Source organism: Tuber melanosporum (genome assembly GCF_000151645.1).
Source record: "Tuber melanosporum whole genome shotgun sequence assembly, scaffold_31, strain Mel28".
NCBI lineage: Eukaryota > Fungi > Ascomycota > Pezizomycetes > Pezizales > Tuberaceae > Tuber > Tuber melanosporum.
In genome coordinates, this window is record NW_003298986.1 from 172,419 (window position 1) to 187,811 (window position 15,393).

Consider the following 15,393-nt stretch of genomic DNA (forward strand, 5'->3'; position numbering starts at 1 on the left):
CCTTACCTTGAAAGTAACTTATTATACAGGACTTCAGGAGAAGTTACTAGATTGTTTATCACACGAAACTACATAGAGTATTTGAATCTCAGGTTGTGCGGATCGCTCCTGTACAACCAGATGAGCTCCCAATAAGCTGTAACCTGGAGCTATAGTGGCTAACACCCCCCTCCGGGCCCCTTATAAGTCCCTAGCATCACGGGCTAAAGGAGAGGCACAATGGATGATGGATTCTTAGGAAAGATTAACAGCACATTTTTGTGTCTGACTGTGGCCATATTGTGTCATGCTCTTTGGTGTTGGCAGACTGGGAACTTTGTTGATGAAATATTTTTCACACGTTCTAGTTCTCACGGTAGAAATAACAAATATCCCCTAGAGTCTAATGATAGTCAGGCTAATGGAAAAACAGCACTACTAGAAGGTCAGTTAGGAATGTGGGGAAATATGCCAGTGTCTTTTCAGACTAAAATCATTAGGCAAATAACAAGGGGGTTAGAGGATAGAATTGTGAAGAATCACAAAACATGTATAGATAGAACCGACGGATATTCAAATAATCTTGATGCCTTACACCGGGAGTTTGTAATTCATCTGGAGCACGTTGGATCACAAGTAGGGGGTGTCGGCTGTGAACATACTACCCCGTGAGGATATAGTCAGAGAAAAGCAGAATCAGTAGAATTGTAAGGTCTGCCAGCGGACTTAACTGACTGTGATCTGTCCGGTACAGCTGAAGAACCCCCATCTACATTTAGATGAAAGCAGGTCAGATGACAATGAGGAAATTGCATTTATTAGTTTATAATTTGGTATCAGGAAGGAGAAAAAATAATAAAGTAGATTGAAACTATTGCAGAGAAAGTAAGCTTCTATGAGAAGTGGGAGACAGGATCTCATCGTGGTCGTAGTATTAAAGATATCAGAATAAGAAAACATAGCGCAAACGAATTACGGATAGAGTCAAACAAAACCTGAAATCACGAAAGAATTTTAGAATACCTCCAGCAGATTTGGTGAAAGACAATATGGAGTTGCAATATACAGCATAATTAGCAAAGGTACAGAAGTCATTTGAGGCTTGTGGACAAGAAAGGAATGTAAGTAGTGAATGCAGACAAAACGTGGACAATAACAGGCTACTTAATAAATATATTGGGTGGACACAGAAATACAAAGTAGAATAGGAAGATGGAAACAGCATGAAGGAGAACAGGAGAGAAATCAGGAATGATGGGAGAACTACTTGAGGAAAAAGGAAAATACTGGACGAAATATGGACAAAGCACAGACAAAACTAGCTATTAAGGGGAAGGAAAAAGCTGGCGAGAGCAGATATTGCGAGGACTCTGAAAAAGGTAGATCAGTGGATGACACACGTCCATAATGGGAACCAAGGGTCAGCAGATGCGGGGAGTAATTAGGCCAGAGTCAATAAACTAGGGGAATGGTTGCTAGGAATTGTCCTCTGGGTACTATCTGATACATTCAAATGAAAAGGGGAAGTGTCCGGATGCATCACGTCTGGCCACGCCTATCCAGATTGGGAGTTTACGTTTATCTCTACCTGAGTGTCAGACAGGGAGGAGGTACAGGATGCAAGATAAATTTTTTGCTGATATCAATTTGCTCTGCTGTGTGAATAATATCCACCGTGTTCAACATCATTAATATATATATATATGGTAACCATCTTTTTTGAATCTCAATTACGTAGATATGTGCCTCTACCTTTCCGAAGACACTCTTATCAAGCAGGTCTTTCATGAGCCTGGAAAGCTTTAATTGAAATACTCAAGTGACTAACTCAGGATGATCTATTGCTTGCTGTCCGTAGAGTAGGTTGTCCTTAATTTCTGGCCATGCAGGATTGCAGGTCATAGTAATGAAGAAATCAGGATTTCCAATTGCACGCACAATTGTCATTGCATCTTGGTATTATTCCATCATTTGTCTTGGTGATCCGGCAAAGCTTAAGAGAAGAATTACTCGCTTTTCAAGACTGCCTAAGTCAATATCTCCTTGATTGACCAAGGTGTAGGCAAGTCCTTGATATTGATCACTTTGAAGAGCTTTTTGATTTGAGAAGGCCCATCTCAAATTATTTTGCTCAATGGCAGCAAAGGCATCAATACTCTATTCTTGAAACAGTCTTCCTGCTAGAAATAGATGCGAAGAATTGGAGGAAGGTAAATAGAGATAGTAGGTGTGAAATAATACTAGTGTAACTCGTTTTGATCCTCTATGTCCTGTAGTTTGGATCCCTTGCTGACAGGCGACTCATGTGTCTATATCTCCAGGTGGGTCCTTAACTATATCATAGTTATTCTGTACTGCATTTCCAGCAATCGCATTGCCTGTTAGTGGAATATCTAGATGCTATCTGGATTCGTCCTGCATCATAATAAGTGGATATCGAAGAGGGAGGAATGATGCGTACAATTTTGAAATTCATATAAGTCGCTTGTCTTGATGCTCAGGACCTTTATATCGAAGAATAATCTCTCATAGATTCATATTCTCTTCTCCCATCCCTTTAATTAAAACTCCAATCTCATTGACTAATCGACTATTATAAGTAGGGGGATCATTTCTATGCTCTCAAGGATCTTGAATTTGTAGACAGAGTGTTCAGATAATTTGTGAATTTGATGGAATTAAGTCGCCAACTGAGTGAAACAATTGTACATATGGATTTGTTTCTGATAAATACTGTTAAATTTTAGTGACACTAAGGATGTCAAGATTATCAAATACTTATAGTTAATTCCCAATCTGTATCACATAGTTGTTGGAATCATGGGTATAAATTTGAGCAAAGTTAGGGGTCTGGCCATGAATCGGAAGCAGAGATCCTATTCTATGATATAATGTAACCTTGATATGAAAGAAATATACTCCACCCCCGCATGAGCTAATGATTTGCTCTTTTATTTCCAAATAGGTAAATGCAAAGATATTGTTATAACAGCAAATTTTGAGACAAAATTCTTTGGCCACTATTATTTTCAATCATTAGTTATCGTATTTAATTCAATTAATAATTAAAGTAATTAGAAATAACTTATATGAAGATTGTGAAGTAAACAATTCCAATATCTCAGGAGCTGGTGGTTGAATATTTGGTAAAATTACCTTTCCATTTGTATAAGATTTTGAGAATATAAGAGCTTCAACTGATGAGCGGGAACTCTTCTCCTCAAGAAAATGTATTGCTTTACAATAATGACACTTACAGTGTAATTATGAAAGAGTGAGATGATTAATTTCAGATACAGAATAGAGTGCTGAGCAGTACGAAATGGATCCTGAAATACTTGTTTCTTAACAGAGTTAAAAGTCAGTTTTTTTTAGTTATATAGAAACAATATTAGCAAAGATAATAATATATTAACCTCATTATTGACTATCAAACTTGCCTCAGAATGGTCTGAGTGTCGATTTCAGGCTCAAGTTGCTGTTCTGGCAGCACAACACTCGGAGCATGTTCGATAAAACCCTCCGAGTCTAGGTGCTTGTCTTGCAAATACATCATGTTCCTTAGTTCTCTGGCACCCAGAACAGGTTCGCATCTTCAACCAAGAGAATGTGGAAACCTGATATGTTGCTTGTAAATAACCTAAATAAAGATAGTAGTAAATGTAGATTCGAAAGAGTTGCAAGAAAATAAAGACTGCAGGATGTGAGATATGACTTGAATGTATTCTCCAAACTGTGAACAAACATACTACAGTCAAATTGGTTGAGTAACATGACAGCCAGGCTTGGCGGGCCCCCTTGTAGATGAAAACATGATGAAAGATGAGAGTTATTCCACAACCATAATACCAATAAGAAAAAAGGAAATGACATAATGATTTTGTATATAGGAAAAAAAAGTTACCATTGCGTATTTCCTCTATTTCTCCGAATTACAGTAGTAACTCTCTCCAGTATAGAGTCGATCAGCTTATACACCCTACTCCATGGCATATCCTGACAAACCCTTTACGTAAGCCCAATCAATTCCCTATCTCTTATAGGATAGTGTAACGTGTTCGCAAGGTGCTAATCACATTATTGGTAAAGAATACGATAGTTGGCAGGTGGCCTGCTCTTCCGGAGAGGAGGCGAGAGCTGAGAACTAAAGGAGGCTTCGAGGGTGTACTGAGAAACAAAGAAGTAACCGTTCAACCAAGTATATTGAAATACTGTCTGTCGAAGTCTGCCTTTTCTATCATAGAAACAGGCGGTCTTTAAATACACAAATCTGTTCATGTCTAGCATGAACGAAACTAATCAAAGGTATCAATCGATACACTTTGGTAAAACTCCTTAAGTATCAAAGCGATACTTAAAACAAAACATAAAACAAAACCAAGTATCAAAGCGATACTTAAAACAAAACCAAGTATCAAAGCGATACTTAAAACAAACCAAGTATCAAAGCGATACTTAAAATAAAACATAAAACAAAACCAAGTATCAAAGCGATACTTAAAACAAAACCAAGTATCAAAGCGATACTTAAAACAAAACATAAAATAAAACCAAGTATCAAAGCGATACTTAAAACAAAACCAATAACCGAGTACCCGTACCGGTTACAGATAGCATCTACTCTCTACACAAGCCTGCCAGAATCTTCTTTTGAACCAAGGCCATACATTCTCAAGTGGATTCAAGTCTGGAGAATAAGTAGGCCAGTCCATTCGGTAAATCCAGTTCATACACCAAAACTTTATTGTATCTACAGAAGTGTAGTATTTGGTACTATCCTCTAAGATCTGAATTCCTTCCTCAAAGCCTTCACGTCGTTCATACTTGGGCAGGATGTGGGGTATGAGAATCTTATTAACATACTGGACAGAATTAAAGCCCAATTTGTCTCTCTTGTTGACTCTCTCCATCTCTGTTTTCTTGCGGATCACCACCAATGGGGACCTCCAACTATACGCAAAACCAGCAAAGAACATTACTCAGCGCTTTTCCCCGGGAAAGTGTAACCGGTATGGGTACTCCATTATTGGTTTTGTTTTATGTTTTCTTTTCAGTATCGCTTTAATACTTGGTTTGTTTTAAGTATCGTTTGATACTTGGTTTTGTTTTATGTTTTATTTCAAGTATTGCTTTAATACTTAATTTGTTTTAAGTATCGTTTGATACTTGGTTTTGTTTTATGTTGTGTTTTAAGTATCAGTTGATACTTGGTTTTGTTTTATGTTTTGTTTCAAGTATCACTTTGATACTTATTTTGTTTTAAGTATCATTTGATACTTGGTTTTGTTTTATGTTGTGTTTTAAGTATTGCTTTAATACTTGGTTTGTTTTAAGTATTGTTTGATACTTGGTTTTGTTTTATGTTTTGTTTCAAGTATCGCTTTGATACTTGATTTATTTTAAGTATCGTTTGATACTTGGTTTTGTTTTATATTTTGTTTTAAGTATTGCTTGATGCTTAATTAGTTTTATCAAGTGTATCAATTGATACCTTTGATTAGTTTCATTCATGCTAGACATGAACAGATTTGTGTATTTAAAGACCATCTGATTCCGCGATGGAAGAGGCAGACTTCGAGAGATAGTATTTCAATATACTTGGTTGAACGGTTACTTCTTTGTTCCTCAGTACACCTTCGAAATCTCCTTTAGTTCTCAGCTCTCACCTTCTCTCTAGTAGAGCAGGCCACCTGTCCACCATTGTATTATTACCGCTAACGTGACTAGCACCTTGCAAACACGTTTTAGGAAGGATAGTTCAAGGAATCTTTCCTCATGGGCCATGCCAGGTGGACACCATACTTTGCTTTTATGTCCAGAGTGGCCAACTTCGAGCTTTATTTCATCGGCGTAGATGTGCTTTCTCCATTCCTCCTTCGTCCAATACCTTCTTTCCCAAGCCCATTGCTTTCGTTTGCGCTGATTATCGGGGGTGAGCCATGGCCTCCTGTGGCATATGCCCACATAAAGGTGTATTTCTCAAAGCCTGACTATAATGGTATATGGAGTCACATTTATACCGGAAACTTGTGTAATATCCATTGCAGTAGCATGTGAATCTTGCTCAGCAAGGCGCTTTATATGTCTCATATCTCGGGGAGTCAATTTGGACTTTGGTCCTGGACGGGAGTCAGGCGCGATCTTCTCCCTCTCCTCTCAGAGCCGTACAATCCTCATGACTGTCTGGTGTGAAACACCAACTTCCCTAGCGATTTGCCAATAGCTGCTTCCTTTCACATGCTGTTCAATACACTTCATACACTCCTCCAGTGTAGCCATGTGTCGTTTTCCTGTGGTGGGTAATTTGGACATGTTGCAGGGTATTCTGCTGTTGAGAAGTAGATTTGGAAGTGCAGATTTTTCATGTGGTGTCACATTACTCAACCAATTCGACTGTATTTAACAGCTGCTTTTTGCTAATAGGACTAAGGAGAACACATTCTACTTTATGTTTGGTATTATAAAAGGTAAAAAGGTAATATTATAGGCTTGGACAATCAGAAATGGCTGGAAATTTAATATTATATTGAGTTAATCTATCTTATCAACTGTATGGAATTGGATTTTGTGAGTGGCTTCTGGCTATATGCAATAGTTAAGTTTAATAATCCCTTTTGCAAATAGTGCATATGTTACACTCAAGGTTAAAATTGTCTAAATGGTAATATTACAGGTTTGGACAGTCAGGAATAGCTAGAAATTAAATATTAGGTTCTGTCAATTCCTTTCTTTAACTCTATGGAATTAAAATTTCTGAGTAGCCTTTTAAAGTATGTAATAGTTGACTATAATGAATATATAATTCCATATATTTATTGTTGTGTGAGTTTAAGTGTTAATGTTACCTTGCTGACATATTTTCTTGGCATCATGTAAATATCTTGGCATTTTGGTCACATGATCGTGTTTTTGGAAAAGCTTGTTTTATATAATAGATTCAAACATTCCTTTTTTTTTTCCATCAGAGCACGTCCTCCTTTCTTCTCCATCCCCGGTTCGAGCGAGATTATTGACAGACTAAGATAGCCAAACAATCATGTCGTCTGCCGATCGTTCCGCATGGCGCAATACTTTCATCTACGATTCCAACAATCGTGATACGGTGCTCGGAGGCCTCTGGGCCACACCAGGTATTACCAACGCCAATCTCTATTCCATGCTGGAGATTTTTTGTTTGTTTAGCAACCCTTTCGAGCTACGCGACGAGGATGGACGGTTAGTTGAAAAGGATGAGGCACAGCTTCAGGCAGGCAATTACTATATTGGCACTGAGGGTGGGTTTCTTCTGCGCTTTCCATATTTAGCCGCTCCTTACTCTGAATAGGCACCATCACTCTCACTGACGAGGTCCCGCTACTTCGTACGATTTCGTTGCAGTCCGGAACCCGTGTTGCTGCGTTCCGTGATGAAGTACGTGAGCGGGACGGGGCCTGTGTTTTCACCGGTATCCGATCAAGCAGGTGGAGAGCCATGCAAGCCGTTCACATCTTTCCCCTGGCATACGAGGGGTACTGGAAAGACCATAACTACGGCCGTTGGATTACCGTTCCGCCGACAAATCCCTCCCACGGATCGATCAACTCTGTACAGAATGGGATCTTGCTCGATTCCAGTATGCACCACTATTTTGATTTCTATGATTTGACAATCAATCCCGATGTATGGATGGCTAGATCTTCAAGTCTTCACGGCTAATGGTTGTGTAGGATAACTACAAGATCGTCTCCTTCGCAGAGGAATCCGCCCAATATAACATCGCTGGCCAACTTAATCAGTCATTCCTCGATAATCCTCTCCGACCGGTCGATCAGCTTCTCCGCTGGCATTTTCGCCAGGCAGTGCTCACGAATGTGAAGGGAGCTGGGGAGCCTTGTTTTGAGCACGATTTCCCGCCTGGCACGGACATGATGGGTGAGATCATGAGCGGTCCAAAAGCTGGAGAGAGGATGGAGTTTGAGCTGTTTAGCCGCTTTAATGCAGCGGGGGGTTCGCACGTGGTGAAGTCTACCTAGAGCACTACTAACACAATATCCAATATAACTAGCTTTACCACCGGTGTTCGCTCATGAATTCACCGGAAACCAACCGAGCTCGGAGGTGTGATGTTAAACAAGACGAGGTATAATTTATTATCTTACCGTAGTTGAGCCGAACCGGTATACTCCCGCGGCGGAGTTGAAGTTGGACACCCACAAAGCATAGTGATTTCCAGTGGTATGACAGTGCGCCGCACCGGTACTCGCATGTGTGATACAAACACTATATCTGAGCTAACTACCTCCCTAATGTAAACTATCGTACCGGTGCCGTACTGCACTCGTACTGGTACAGTGCATTGAGAGATATATAGGCTTGAAATCTGCTGCTTAGAGAGGCTAGAGATAAAGATGCCCCCGCCTTTTGCCCTCAGGCATTGTACGAGTAGATGTTGCTACCAAACCATAAATTATGTGAACGACGTACTGTACAGGTTGCCATGAACCTAACTACTCGTACAGTTATAATGTCGTATCATACCTAGGCTCATAGCTAAGGCATTAATGGGCAGTGTGAAGTGCAGTGCAGCGCAGTGCATCGCTGGGCAGGCCATGCCCCCCACCATCCGTTTGCTGTCGTTTGGCCAACTCTACCGAACTGTACCGTGCTATCTCACATCTGATGCCTTACTGGGAAAGGAACGCCGGTGTTCGTACAGCATTCATTTATTAGCAGGTTTTGTTTCAATAGCTTGTGTACACTCGAGTATCGCTCGCTCCCTTACGGTACTTGCTTGGGTTGAGAGGGCTGGTTATTCCCATCCTTTTTCCCTCACCGATAGAGCCAACCACTCCAATTTCCTCACCCCTCTCATCCCGCTACCTACAAGGTTGGGGAGAGAAAAATGCATGGCTTTGTATTGTGTTCTTGCTTCTACACATAACCCGTGTTCACCGCACTTTAGTACCGGTATTCATATCACGCGCACCGGATAAGTTATCGGTCTGACGTTCGGGGTCTACAGTAACCCACTCAGGATCTCTCTGGCCCGGATGGTTGGTGCTTGGTGTTGCTACCCAGCATCGCAGTGGTTGTCCATTCGTTGTTGCTCACCTTGTGAACCAGTCGGTTGCCGGTTGCCTCGCCCCGGCCAGAGACACACAACCACGGTATTCCCCCCCACAGGGTTTCCCACAACCACCCTCCCACCCTTTTCTCCATTCCCGCGCCCCCATTTCAGCTCCTCCCACCAATCCATACCGCTGTCTCGGTACCATTCCGTTCCTTCTTTCTTTTGTCTATTCGTTTCCTTTTTTCCTTACCCATACACTTGCCAATCACGGTAACGTAAAACGGTTACCCGCACCTCTTTCCCCCAGCCCAGTGAGGAAGAGGAGTGACATCTGAGGGAGGAAGAAATCTCTACAGTTCCTACACGCTGTATATTACGGCACCGTAACCTGTTGTTATTGAGGGAGTGCGGGAGAGGGAGAAAAAAGAGGAGCTGGTCGGGAAGAGGATCGATTCCGCGGTACATATCAAACGGGATACAGAAGTTGGTCTAGTTTTCCCTTCAGATACATACTGTACATCAAACGCGGTTATCCGTCGGAAACATCTTGCGCCCCTGGGGTTGGTGCGATTAGGGTTTGTTTTAGCGGTCAGAGTTCCACTGGTGCTAGGGAAATACCGTGCCGTCATAGTATCATACATACATACGGTACAGTAGTTTCACTTCCTTCGCCGACGAAGCGACTGCTGTTTTAACTTGGCGTCCTCCCTCACGCCTTCTCCATTCCCTTGTCGCAACGACCATCACCAGCGCGCCGTTATAACTGTCCTGGTCACCCCCTTTCCCACATTCTCTCGCCAAAGAAATAAGATGGGTGTATGTTTATCTTGTCTCGGTATTCGCCAAAAAGACGACGTAGTTATCCCTTCTCCCCATTCAATCATTCATCATTAACAACAAACATACCTTAGTCCGAACATCAACGCCTTCTTGCGGCCCCAAACGATCACCTCCACAGCCATTCCTATACCAATGGGAATTTCGCTAATTCCTCACACCACCACTCAATCCCGGACCCTCAAGCGCTTCTTCATGAACGCGAATACCTAGATCGTCTCGTGGCGCAGACGTCAGAAAATCTTATTGACATATTCGCCCCTCCAACGCTCACACACAGCAACTCTACCGCTACGCCAAATAGTCGCGGCGAGTGGTATCGCAGCGTACTCAGTAAAACTAGTCCGCCCAACCACGGGCCCGAAATGCCCGTCGTTTTGGATCCCGGTGTTGTCGGCGGTCCCGAGAGAGAATGGTTGGAAAGTGTGCTGAAAGGCGGTGAAGAGGCAGTGAGAGAAGTTGGCAAGGTAAAGGGCGTCGGAAAATTGGTGGTTGGGCTGGATTACGAGGGGTGATGGCTTCTTTCGTGGCATGGAATGGTTTTAATGTCCGGGTTGAGCATGGGAATGGAGGAGGTAATTAGGGGTTTCTTTTCTTTCTGTTTCACCAAAGCTTATTGGTTACTAACGATTACCACCACCACTAACTAACTACACTGCACCACTGACATATCTGCTTTTCCCTCCGCAAATCTTTTTTTTTCCTTGCACTTTTTTATTTATAAGGGGCGTTTTTATTCATCTCCCTATCTTCAGTCCAACTTCTCTATACTGGCAAGCACTGCTATAACGAATCTCTTTTTTCTTTTTTGTTGGCATTAGCTATGCGAATGTATTTTTCTTTCTCGTTACCATGCTGTGTCTAGGGGAAGTCACCGGCGGGTTTGAGGCGCACTGGGAGGGCGAGGTATTATGGGTGAGATATTCTATTATGTTTTTATATATACAGATAATTTTATCATTCAGTCGTGCTCTTATACGGCTCTGTCTCTCCTATCTCCTACTGCTATACATCTGGCCTGGAGGACCCTGTTTATAATGTGATTGACCTCTTGTCAAACAACACCGATAGCAAACAAACAACGAAGCATCGTTAGCCTACACGTCCACTCAGTTTCCTCATCCTATGCCCTCGTAAAAGTTGGACTAGCCCTACGCGTACACACATGCCCGCAGGCGTCCTCATCATCACAGTGTTCCCTCTCTCCATCCTCCTCCCCTCACCCTCCTCCCTCTTCCCTTCATCCGCCACTTCCCCCGCCTTTCATCCCTATCATCCATTCTATCATATGGCACTTCCGTCACTCCCTCCCTTACCCCACCTCCTTACACCACCTTCTCACCCACCCCCCAATCGATCTATTATATATCCACCAAATTCTTCTCTTTTAACTATGGACCCACATCTACCGCCCCCAATCGATGGTGAGCCAATTTCTCTCCGACGAGATGCTTTTACTGGGCATCCTGCGGTTAGGGTATTTGACTCGATTGGTCAAAATTTTAAGTTTGCTCCCCCCGCCAGGAACGAAGGTGCTTGACTCCATCCTTTTGAAAATATTGCCTCTACTTACGATACATTTAGCACCCAGTTCACTTTCCATAAATACTGCTGAGAGAGATGAAACTAGGGGTAAGAGTGCATGTATTCTTGCTTAAGAAGTTACTAATTCCATAGCTTTAAAATCGAATTCTTCATTTGGGCTACTTAACCCGGGCCCCCCTAATGGTAACAGAGAGAGGCCAATTGAAACCCAAGATAGCAGATTTCCTCTCCCCAAGATGAACAGGCCCACCAAGGGAGAGAGGCCCCATGGCTAGACCACATGGCTCAATAAAACCCGCGGTCATCGTCTTGGACGATGACGGCGATGAGGCGGAAGGCAAAGGCTCTGCAACCGCTTCTGCTCTAGGAAGCGGACCTTCCGAGAATATTTGTGGTATTGATATACACTATAGTGCAGCGCAGAGAGAGAAAGTTCTGAGATCTAGAGAAGATGGTCCCCGCCTAAGGAAAAGACCCAACGGGCTTCCTTCTACAATCTCTGATTCTTCAGTCCAGTCTTCTCAAGCCAGCGGGCGAACCGTACTTTCTCATAACCGGAATCTGAGAGGGCACCATGACCATCACCCGGCTTCTGTAACCGGTAAAAACAAACCAGATCCCTCAACTCCCACTCCACCGAAATCTAGTGATGCCCTAGATTCGAACCGAAGTCAGCGCGATCTTCTGATAGCAATAAACAGCCTTTCAGCAGAAAAGGAGTCTATTGAAAAAGAGCTGATGGCGAAGGAATTGGCATTGAAAGCAGAGCATCGTCTTGTTGAGGCCGAGAGAAATAAAATTGCCCAGCTTGAGGACAAGATTGCAAAAGATAATAAGAAAATCTCTAGCATTAGGGAAAGAGCTGATGGCTTGCAGAAGTTTTTCAATGGCATGGGGTGCGACTACAAAGTTTTGCAAGAGAAGTACGCAAAGCTAAAGGCTCTGCTCAACGAGGTCTGCAAAGAGAGAGAGGATATACGGAGTGGCCGTGAAGAAATTCGACTAGTAGTTCAAAAACTTGAGGGGAAGAATTGTGAGCTTTTGGAATCTATATCCCATACAAAAGAGAAACTATTAGGATTTGAAAAGTGTATATTTACCGCTACCCCCGTCATAAGGGCACTATGTTAACAATGGTTTAGTGAATGAAGCCAACGTTTATCTTCAACAGCAATTGTCTGAGAATGCGGGCCTTCTGGCAACCGAGAGGGATAGAGTGCAAACGCTAGAGCTGCAAGCCCGAGAGGACCTTAATTATTTTCGTCATGAAATCGAGCAGAGACAAATTTTGTTTGACGTTACACAGAAAAATCTCACAGACTTTGAAAAACAAATTTCTGAAGTCGGTACTATAGAGCGAGCCATTGGAAAAATCAAGGAGTCTAATTCAAAAATTCCCGAACTGGTTATTCAAAACTTGTCGACTAAATACGCGCAACTGGAGACTAACCTGAGCATTCGTGATCACGATATTAAAAGCATAATCGAGGATGTTGTGAACAAAGGCTTGGAGCGTTCTGAGCAGAAGTACGTAAATCTATGATACGATCTCGAGTGATATTTCAGAGCTGACATGGACAAGATTGAGTGGATTGGCCTCAATTTTTGAGAAAACGGATGTGCGATCAGATTATTCGAAAATGGTGAATGAGTGTAAGAAATTATTTGATGAGTAAGTCGCCAGTCCCCCATTCATAAGCGCCAGGCCGTCTAACGGATATCAGCATTGTAAAAATATCTACGCGATCGCATAAGATTACCTCTGATTCGGCTAGCCTTGGGAACGAGTTTGTTGAACATCTTAAATCTCAAATCCATCACCTGGAATGCCAACTCGAAGAAATGCAGGAATCTCGCAGTCTTGATCAAGCGAAACTTACTCAGAAAGAAGTCCAACTGAATGCTTTAAAGCATGAACTTGAAGAAAATCGGAGTGAGGGGCTTCTCTGCAATCGGATAGAATCTCTTCTACAGAGCAGGTGGTGACCGAATAACCCTTTTTTTATAAACACTCCTTTCTAATTTGTCATATAGGAATGCCATCTTGAGCGAGGAAATTGCATCTCTCGTTCCAAACATCCATAATGGATCAGGGGATAGTTCAATTGCCGCTCTCAAGCTGGAGTTTTCCGAACTAAATGGGAAACTTGAACAGATTGCGGGAAGCTTCAATAATCACTTGTCAGAAAAAAACAGGGAGATTAGTCGACTGGAATCTCAAGCTAAAAGTTTGGATTTTCTTTACTCCGAGGCTTGCGAGAAAATTGCGAACTTTGATAAGGAAAAGGCGGAGTATATTTCCGTTATTGGAGGCCAGAGGCTACAGGAGCGTATAGACCTAGAAAACGCAGCCAATAGCCTCAGGCTTTCGGAAACATCCAGTCTCAATAATAGGATCAGATCATTAGAGGTCCAGAAGGAGAGACTTGAGGCTGCAAACGCACTGCTGGAAGAGAAGCTTTTGGCACAAACTTCAAATGATTCGGTACGTTTTTGATTGATTCTCTTAGCCGCTCAAAAGTATTCACTGGGGGCGCTCTGACGATAAAAACTATAGCCAGGACATGAGGAACTACGGATAACGGTATGGATTGACGACCCTTATAATTCAAATATTAAAGATTTTCTGACAGAAATTAGGCAGCCGATTTGGAGAGGGCTAATTCGGAAACGATGGACAAATGCAATAATCTGGAACGAGAATTACGTGAGCTCACCTTTCGGTCCTCCATGGAGCGTGCTCTAGCGGTTGCCAAGTACCAGCAACTCACCTCCGAGTCGGAGCAGCTTCAACGGCGGGTCGAAGATTTACAGATCAACCTGGTTGCCTCAAATCAAGAATTAATTGATACACAAGCTGAACGCAAAGTGCTCTGTCAAGGCCTTCGCGACACAGTGCAAAGACTTGAGACAAGTGAAGCTACCCTGAATAGGCTAATTTTGATCACCATTCAGGGTCGTAGTGAAAAGGAGTCGTTGGTTGTAAGGTTAAGAAATCTGGAGGACGAGAACCGGAGACTTCCCGGGAACGATGTAGAGATGATATCTCCGGCACCCAAAGAGTCAGGACAGTCCCGCGACGCTTTTCCTGCACCACAGTCCCCCCGGAGGAGCGAAGCTATTAGGAAGAGCGGAAAGGTAATGTTTTCTTTCTGATGGTTGAATGTGACTAACAAAATTTTCAAAGGATAAATCCCTCGAATCGCCGATAATGAGCCTAACTAGCATTGGCGATGCACCCGAATTCCGGCGTGCGCAGCTCAATGATGAGGAGGAAGTGGACTACCAAGGATTGGTGGCTGAAATTCTATACACGAATGGCAAGGGGCGGGTAAATGAAAACGTTACTAATGCCGAACCTCTCATAAGGCCCGTAGCCCCCCGCTCCAAGCCCAAGGGATCCCAGGTTGAGTTTGAGTTTGGCAACTCAGGGAAGAGGTACAATCAAGCATTAAAATCATTATCTTCGACTCGCAAGGCGCCGGTTACTAGGACTAAGGTTATGGGGGATTCACAAAATCCTGATGAGGGGAAATACCGGACCCTACCACCAATGTCCTCACCACAGCCCAGTTTTACTCCAGCTAATCTCAACAACGACGGCCCTAGCAAGTTTAATCCCGAAGAGTCTGTATGGAGTGCCTTGAGCCGCCAGTTTCAACCGAACCAGCCTCCTCAAGTTGCGGAAAAAACTAAGGTGCCCTCTGGACACCACTCTGAGGCCTTAGGCCATGAGACTGGGAAGCAGACTAAACCTAAGCTTGCTCGCCATAGGAACAAGAAAGCCGGGGACGAGGACGTGACGACTGAGGAATCCACAAAAGAACAGGAGAGCGGAGAAAAGGGGGCAGGAGCCTATAGCTCCGGTTCCTTCAGAGCTGTCCAAAAGAAAAAGAGAGCTTTGAAGAAGCGCTAGAATGGGTATTTGATTTATAATAATACAATATTCATTTTTTGTTATTCTTTAAATGGCTGTTTATTAG

The 15,393-nt window shown here is 42.8% G+C and overlaps 1 protein-coding gene; it reads left to right on the plus strand.

Moving 5' to 3' along the window:
- Nucleotides 1–9,117: 9,117 nt before the first annotated feature.
- Nucleotides 9,118–10,841, plus strand: GSTUM_00007027001 (uncharacterized protein). XM_002839122.2 has 2 exons: nucleotides 9,118–9,883; nucleotides 9,940–10,841. The coding sequence occupies exons 1-2, from the start codon at nucleotides 9,839–9,841 to the stop codon at nucleotides 10,378–10,380; spliced, it is 486 nt and encodes a 161-aa protein (XP_002839168.1). The 5' UTR covers nucleotides 9,118–9,838; the 3' UTR covers nucleotides 10,381–10,841.
- The last annotated feature ends 4,552 nt before the right edge of the window (nucleotides 10,842–15,393 follow it).

Excerpts from the sequence above, each read along its gene's own strand:
- GSTUM_00007027001 (XM_002839122.2), top strand. The coding sequence starts at position 9,839 with ATGGGTGTATGTTTATCTTGTCTCGGTATTCGCCAAAAAGACGAC. Across the intron at positions 9,884-9,939 it reads GTATTCGCCAAAAAGACGAC|TCCGAACATCAACGCCTTCT; the intron begins GTAGTTATCCCT and ends AACATACCTTAG.